This window comes from Centropristis striata, chromosome 2 (genome assembly GCF_030273125.1).
Source record: "Centropristis striata isolate RG_2023a ecotype Rhode Island chromosome 2, C.striata_1.0, whole genome shotgun sequence".
Taxonomy (NCBI): domain Eukaryota; kingdom Metazoa; phylum Chordata; class Actinopteri; order Perciformes; family Serranidae; genus Centropristis; species Centropristis striata.
Window position 1 is genome coordinate 7,248,916 of NC_081518.1, and position 9,043 is coordinate 7,257,958.

The window sequence follows — 9,043 nt, forward strand, 5'->3', positions numbered from 1 at the left end:
TTTGCGCCCAGTTTAAATTACTATATCACATCCCTCAAGACATTGTGATTTGTTTACGTTGCCAAGAATTAGAAAATGAAGGAAAAAAACAGGCAAGGAATGAGAGAGGACAGTTCCATCTTCAAAAGCTTGCATGCTGCTTCAATTGTGAATTGAGAAATTCTCCACTTACAAAAAAGGATACGATGCTGACCAAAAAACATTCCGTTTACATATTCAGCAGAAAACAATTTTCCTCTCGAGTAATTTATCTGTTTACTGTTCTAAACTTCTCAAGGTAATGTTGGACTTACATACTATGTCAAGGTGCTGTTGTCAAAGCTTTGCTGTTTATTTTTTTATCCCCACCAGAGGACAAGATATATTTAAAAAAAATTATATATATATATATATTTATGTGTGTATATATATGTATGTGTATATATATATATATATATATACATATATATACATATACGTATATATATACACATAGAAAATCTATTCATTGACATGTTTCTGGGTTAATATTATTCATTTTGTATGTTGTGAAGTTGTTTGCAATATTAAACTGAAATATTTGAAGAAATAAAAATGACTATAGGCAACTGAAAAACAAAATCAATGTCGATAAAGTTTCAACAGTGCATTTCCAGGCAGGATAAACTTTATTATACAGACAGGCAGGCGGGGAGGAAGGCAGGCACACACATTTACACACACGCACGCTCACAAATGCTGCCAAAGAACGACTAAATTAAAACCCTGAATGACCGGGATGCTCAATAAATTTTACAGGCTGCGAGAAAATAAGGTGTTTTCAGCAGCAAGAAGTCGATCCATATAGTGACAGCAATGATGGCAGCGTTACGGGTGGAAAGAATGTATATTTTGCAGCTCTTTCGTGTTATTTTGAGAAGGGAAAAAGTGACATAAAAACGAGTTCCTGTTCCCCACCAGCACATTACTGAAACACAAACTGACTTTCATACTTTGGTGTTTATACACAAGTTTTCAGTGATTTACATTGTTTTTACTCCAGCTGCACATGTAATATTTCACAATCAAACAAGAAGTCTAGACAACCACAAGTACTCTGGGTTTGACAGTGATGCATTCATCCAAACATTTGTGTACAATAAAACCAAACGGCCAACTGTTCCTCATTAGTAGATGGTAAACCCATCTTTACACCATCACAGATTTTATGCAGCTGTACATTAACTGTGATCAGAAGACGAAGCCTGTGTCGGTATCTGGGTTAAAAAAGAAACCGCTGCAGCTTCGTATCAACATTCCCTCCAGCAGATTATAACTCATAGTGAGCATTACATAGTGGGAACTCGCTGCTTGCCAAGTCTAGACGCCACAGTTTAAGGTCGTAGTGGAATAACAATAAAATGTGTTCAACTTTTCAACTTAACACCACAAAACACTTCCACAGTTACCAATAATAAGACATATTTTAGAAAGAGAAGACACTCATAAAAAAAGCTTCATCGCAAGCTTTATTTTTGTCTTATATTTGTGCCACATGTGATCCCAACCATCTCATTTTACTTCTTCGTCATCCACCTCAAGGTAAGTGCGACCTCTGAGGAGAAACTGGATCTGGCATTTTGAGATTTGGAAAACAGATGGCTGAAAAGAGAAAACTTTTTTCATGAATCAAGGAAAAGATGTTCCACTTTCTTCTCTATTTGTCTTGGATCCTCCAGAGGAGGCTGATGAAGATGCTGTGAGTTACTTTTCTTATACAAAAGCTTAGAACAAATAGAGAGTCTGTACGCCATCTCTGAGGAAGCATGCAGTAGTGTCGCTCAAATAATCCCCAAGTAAAAGACACTAAGGTTTCTCAAAATGGCAAACCAGGTAAGAAGTTATTCAGTTATCCTACAGGAAGAAAATCAGTTTCTCTGCCTTGCTTTTCACAGAAAATCCACCTTAACACAGAATTAGAATGATTTAATAACATTTAAACAACCTGTCTGAGCACTAACACATTCTCAGCATACAAGACAGTTAATCACAACTTAAGCCAGATATTTTAGACGAGGTATGAGCTGCTCCATCTATCATAAGTAGGAGCCTCGGGCGTTTTTTGCTTAATTAACAAGGCTTAAGTAATAGAAAACTGCCATTCGCTAATCACACAGTTATTAAAGTAATGGACTCTGAAATTACCATTTGTCTTTGAGTCAGAATAAAGATTGTATTGTCTGTTGTGCATAAATCATGCATGGGAATATATCTTGCAGTGTGATGTCGTATTATTTTGACCCAGAGAAGAAAGAAAAGTGGCACCCTTTTTTCTTTATTACAAAAACAATGAGCCTATTGATTAAAAAAAGGACAATAAATGCTGCTGCTCCACTAAATGAGGGTCCTGCATTCAAGTGTGCTGTGCATCTGGCCACACCCCAGTCAGTGATGTCACAGCAGGTGTATTTCATCAGCTGTCAGAGGCAAAGCACTTTGTGTGTCATCACCAACCGGGGTGTGGTCAGAGGTGAATCATGCTTGAAAGTTACAGCCCACAGGGAGCAGTGCAGCAGCAGTTTTCTGCAGACTTGAGTGTGCTGGAGTCTCAACATGTGCTGCAAGTCAACCAGCAGAGGGCAGCAGAGAGAGCATTCCCTCCCAGGTGTCAGCAGAAAGCCAAAGAAGATTCTGGCTGGTCTCAGATTGTCACCAATAATACACAGGACGTCATGTAACACTGTCTTGAGCTATGAGCATCCATGTAAAGGTGCAGCACAGCTGATGAATAATGCATTGACGCACAGATCACTGCTGATTGTGTGATCCTTCAGTAGTGACATGAGACCACCTTCAGTGGGCTAAACACAAGGCACCAAAAGAGTGCTTGTCCTCATTTCATGTCATCATCACATAGAACTTAACCCAATACCTCATCTCAAAGTTAAACTTGACTCTATTTAGTAACCAACATTTAGAGTGGAATTAAACTTCAGTAATGAAATAGGCACCAAGGCATAAGAGGTGTAAGACAAATGAAGGAAAACATAGAGTTGAAGAGTGTAGAAATTACTGTTTGTCCAACATTAACATTTACATTTAGTCATTTAGCAGACGCTTTTATCCAAAGCGACTTACAGGAAGAATAAACAACAACACATCGTGGGTGATGTAATTGATATGTATGATGTATTAAATTGTGAGATATGTGCATTAAAATCACATAAGGCAAGATAAGTTAAGATAAGAGAGAGTAAAAATGATATATATATATATATATATATATATATATATATATATAATTTATATATATATATATAATTTTATATTTTATATATATATATATATAATTTTATATTTTATATATATATATATATATATATATATATATATATATATTGTTTGGAAAATAAAATACTGACTCATTCATATTATTCAGGAAAGAGGCATTCAGTGTTGGCTCATGAACATTCGCTTACTATGAAAAACAACGGCATTATTTCGGTAGGTTTTCCACTTTTCCGTGGTTACCTGAACGCACCATGACACTGGCAGCTAGCCTAGCCGGCTAACTTGGCTAATCTGATTTATCGTCTCGGTTAAGCGCACGTAACGTTAGCCAGGATTACCATATTTAGTTTTCCCATATCTGGAGTTCAACGTAATATCTGCCTGACACCAAATACACACTAATTGTCCAGAATGGCATCGCTTGGGGAGCCCGTGCGGTTGGAAAGAGGTAAAGTTAATTGGCTAGCTAGCGTTAGCTGAGAAATATTTGTTGTGATCCAGGGAGACATTAGCTTAAACTAGCTTAGGTAGCATTAGCTGAATATAGGTGGTGATGGCTTTTGACAGCATACTTTCTTGTTTTAGTTGACTAACTTTGCGTTAACGATGTCTTGCTGATAGCCAATATTTATGGCTTTCTCTAATTGTGCATATTCAGGGCACTGAGCGAAAGTAACGATAGTTTTCACGGCTACATTGTTTTACTTAGCACACAAGCTAACTAGCCAATATTAGTGACATCCTAGGTGTGTTAAAGGAGCAACCATTGCCTGTTTATTACGATTTTTATAAATCTTATGTATTTACAGTATATAGGCTCAGTGGATGCCAGCATAAGTGAGGTTGTATACACTTTGTTGCACCAGCTTGATTATAAATAGCAGAAAGGGCGAAGAAATATTTACATTTCAGTGGAAATGCTGACATTAGCTCCTGCTGTGTCTGCTAAGACACTGTGGGTTTACTTTAACAAGCCCCCACCCAACTAATGTGCCCTTAAGCTGAAGAGAAGCACTGAGTATATGTGAAACAATCACTACGTTGTTGCTTTTATCCAAAGCGACTTACAGGAAGAATAAACAACAACACATCATGGGTGATGTAATTGATATGTATGATGTATTAAATTGTGAGATATGTGCATTAAAATCACATAAGGTAAGATAAGTTAAGATAAGAGAGAGTAAAAATTATATATATATATATATATATATATATATATATATATATATATATAATTTATATATATATATATATATATATAATGTATATATATATATATATATTATTTTATATTTTATATATATATATATATATATATTGTTGTAGGAAGTTGTAGCTTCTGGTTTCAATTATTCACTTCCTCCTCGCTATTAAAATCGAACAAATAAACTACTTGCAAACATGTTATCAAAACATTGGAGGAAAACAGCTCACACATGTTTTTGTCATTGTATGTTGGTGTAATTTACTCCTAATTGGATTTATTTTGACAGAGCAGCTGATAATGTTTGACCCCATCCCCTCTGTGGTAGCAGAAGTAGTTACTCAGTAGTATAACACAATGTTCATGTTTTGCTGGCATTGAATGGACTAAATGAAGGTGCATTATGTTTATTTCATTATTTATCAATAAGCACTGCAACTTGCTCTGGAGTGCAATTTGTGAAAGTTGCTTAAGTTATGGAGCTTCGCAGATAATTTTATTTATGGTAGACAAACAGTGTTGCAAGCCAAAACAAGCTTCCCCACAGGGAGTTTTTCTTTTATAATCAAACAAATGTTATGCAAGTCAAGGCAAATTCAATCACAGACTAATTTAAGACATGTTAATTGACATAAGTTATTAATTCATTATTTTAGATCCTCATTATGTGGCAAAAGCACCGAGTTTTTGCTGAACTTATTTATAGTTTCATTAGTACAGCTGGAGTACTGACATTAGGAAGCTGTCATTTCCTTTGGGATTCTATTTTCAGACATGAGTAAAAAATATCTTTGATGGTGGTTTGTGTGTTCTTGTTGACAGATATTAACCGTGCTGTTGAACTGCTCGATAAGCTCCAGAGGACAGGAGAAGTGCCTCCCCAGAAGCTGCAGGCGCTGCAGAGGGTCCTACAGAGTGAATTCTGTAACGCTGTCAGAGAGGTGAGACCCTTTGTCTGTGCTATTCCGAAAACACTTAAACGCAGAATGAGTAGGATTTGTATGTCATGGTTTGTAAAACACAACATTCAAGGTTGGCCCCTCCTCTCCGACACTCACAACAATTAATTAGCCAGTGAGTTTAGCAATCTGTAGCCCAGCTAGCTAATAGATATAGTATCCACACAAGAGAGTTTAGGGAAGCTTCCATCTCGGGATTAGTGTGTCAGCCGAGCCACGCCCAGAAACGTCCTGAACACATCAAAATGAAAAGAAAAGGGAAAATACAGCAAGAGGGTGGGGTCTCTGCAGATACAGACACAGCCATACACTTAATCATAAGTGATGATTGAGGATTACTTTTTTTATCAGTCTTTTCATTGTGTTTTTGGAAAATCTACTCATTTTGCTTTTCTCTTTTCCCTTTTCTCTTCTGGTGTATTTAAACGTGTTTAAAAACTGAATTTGGTTTGTCAACTTTCTGTTAATCTTCAGGAAATGTGGAGAGCTGCTGCTCCGATGTGACTAAATATTGTCCAAAATCTCTCTTCAGGTTTATGAACATGTGTATGAAACTGTGGACATCAACAGCAGTCCTGAGGTCAGGGCCAACGCCACAGCGAAGGTACACAAGTCCAAAAACATCTAATACACGAGAATCTCTTTCTAATCTTAATTTCAGGCCATTTGTTTCTCTTTATTTGAACGCCTCATATTGAGAGAAATAAACACAGTGCATTTGGAAAGGTTGAACAAAAACCCTTTGTTTATTTGTAGGCTACTGTGGCAGCTTTTGCAGCAAGTGAGGGACACTCACATCCACGTGTCGTAGAACTGCCCAAGACAGAAGAAGGCCTGGGTTTTAATATAATGGGTGGAAAGGAACAAAACTCGCCTATATACATCTCACGGATCATCCCAGGAGGCATCGCTGACCGACATGGAGGCCTGAAGAGAGGCGACCAGCTGCTCTCCGTTAATGGGGTGGTACGTTCAACTCACAGCATCATGACTTTAGCATGACACCAACTTCAGTCTGATGACATGTCCACATTTAAGGCTCAATGCATTTCCATACATTTAGTCAAAGCTGATGTTTAAGTGAATTCAACATCCGTCTTAACAGCGTCACTTACACACTTACTTTTATGTCACTTTGCCTGTTTTTACCATGAATTTTGTCACTCACATGGTACATTTTTATTGTGATTGTCTCTCCGAAGCTCACCTGAACTTCCTTAGCAGAGAACTGAGTTAACAGCGAAATGTAGCTTTTTATGTTTAGTATGTCCAACTCCAAGGAAGACATGTGACTCCAGAAATAAGGCAACAAAGGAATATTTTCATCTGAATTAGTAGTAGAAGCTGATAAACAATAGCCAGTTATTAGGATTTTATAGAGCCTCCATTCAAACTGACCTAACACAAAGTGGATATCGGAAGAACTATGTTTTAAACTAACCCTGTCAACTTTTATGTTTTAGTAGTTTGTCCTCAGTTCGACAGTGAGGACACTCAAGCATTTCCTCGTGCATGTATGCAACACATAATCCTTCCAATAGTTTTACACTGTTTCACTGATCGGCTGTTGGTGGTTGTAAGAATCGCAGCCATTAAATGTAGCAAGGCACCAACAGCGGCTGCAAGGAGACGGCGAGTAAACAAATGTGGATGTAAACAATAAAGGTTTAAAATTCTTCTGAAAATTGGCTGTCATAACCTTTTATGAGGAAGGAAAATGCATTCAACACATTTTTATTAGGCTTTACGGACACACACATTGGTGAGAAAAAGTGAACGTATGTAATATATTTTTATTTATGTGTAAGTCAGCAGATGTGCTTCGTTATTGTGAAATTCCAGTATCAGCCAAAGACGATCATCCAATTGATTTTTGTTTATTGCTCGGTTTGTTCTCTCACTAAAATGTCCAAGTTTAAAACTTTTATATATAAGTCGAGCCAGGCTGCCAAACCTTATGCTGGAGTTATGTTCTCCCATACCTATAAAGCACTGAGGTTATTGCTTCTTCCATAGGTTATGACATTCCTTGTGGCTTAACAATTGCCCTCAGTATATTGGTTTTTGGATTATAAACCTATAAAAACGGTAGACTTTATTACAGTTGTTTTGCCTCTCTGCGATAAAATTTTACAGTATGTTTTTGTGTGTTTTTCCAGAGTGTGGAAGGTGAGCACCACGAGAAAGCTGTGGAGCTCCTCAAAGCAGCTCAGGGCACAGTGAAGCTGGTAGTAAGGTACACCCCCAAAGTCCTCGAGGAGATGGAGTCACGCTTTGAGAAAATGAGGTCGGCGAAGCGCCGGCAACAGAACAACTACCCCCAGTAGGATTTTTCTGTATTGATGCCCAGCTCCCATGTCTCTCCTCCTCTAGCCTTCTGGCCATATGTTCTGGTCTCTTTCTTATCTCCCTGCCCCCAAAAAAAACAAACAAACACAGCTTTAGTTTTAGTTCCCACTCACACATGCTGTTTATTGTGCTTCTACCCTTTTCTGTAGCATTTTTAATATTCGCCATTGTTAAACGGGACACTACAACTCTAGACAAACACTATGATGATCATGATTGTCGGTGTAGTCGGTCGCTCACACGTGTGCATTATTTTTGAATTGACAATTTGAATGCGACTCTGAGTGCTTTTGAGACCAACTACACGATTCCTTTGACTGGAAAGGTAGTGTTTTTAATTGTTTTATCACAACCACTACCAAGTGCCTCAGGGCAAACACGTTTATCTTATGTACTCTGTTCACCATTATATTTTTCTTTTTAACAGTTTTGAGTCAAGTACAGGTAATTAAATGCTTGTGGCAGGAACTACTCCATGCTTTGCATCTGTTTTTCTGAAAAAGATCATTTGATTTGATGTAAATACATGGTAGACATATGTTTAAAAAACCCTTTAACTGTGCAAAGGTGAAAAAAGATGCAGTTTTATTTTTGTTGCCACTCTACAGGCATGTCTGGAGGAGTAGATGACAGTTTGAATTATTTAAAAAAAATAGTAATATGTGGGATAATAAGGGAAACCACAGAAAGGACACTTCAAAACAAAATGATGGATTATGTTTTCAGATTTTTCTCCGGGCTTACCTTTTTAAGTCTTCTAACGTCATAGCACACTATAAAAAGCTCAGCAGCTACTGTAAGTGATGTAATGGGGTCTCAGCAACTTTTGAACTAAATTCCTGCCAACACAGAGACTCGCATTTCTACTTTTATCGAAGTAATAAGCAAAGACCTCGCTGTCAGAATGACATGAGACGAAACCTGTTCAGCTTCTGATTAATTCATCTTCACATAAATCACGAATGTACTGTATGTCATGTTTTTTGCCAGATGCGGTACTTAATGAGAAGTCAGTTAAAATCTGTCTTTGATCTTCTTTTTTTTTTTTAAACTGCTTGTTTGCATCATTCAGTGAAAATTCAGAAGGAGGAAAAATAAGACATTCATATCAAGCAATCTCTTTAGGTCACATAAATGCCTAATGTGAGCTTCCATCATTGTTAAATACATTCAGTAGCATGGCTGTTTTATGGCTACTCCATATCCAGACTTTACACAGTGTTTTGGGGGAATATGCTGTAAATCTGTTTAATTGGCATATTTATTTTTTTTGTAAGTT

General features: G+C 37.2%; 1 protein-coding gene across 1 annotated transcript; it reads left to right on the forward strand.

The window, feature by feature from the left end:
- Positions 1-3,478: 3,478 nt before the first annotated feature.
- lin7c (lin-7 homolog C (C. elegans)) lies at positions 3,479-8,235 on the forward strand. Its single transcript, XM_059352323.1, has 5 exons — positions 3,479-3,697; positions 5,279-5,397; positions 5,948-6,019; positions 6,172-6,381; positions 7,575-8,235. Exons 1-5 carry the CDS (start codon positions 3,661-3,663, stop codon positions 7,740-7,742), a joined length of 606 nt encoding a protein of 201 aa, XP_059208306.1. The 5' UTR covers positions 3,479-3,660; the 3' UTR covers positions 7,743-8,235.
- Positions 8,236-9,043: the final 808 nt, after the last annotated feature.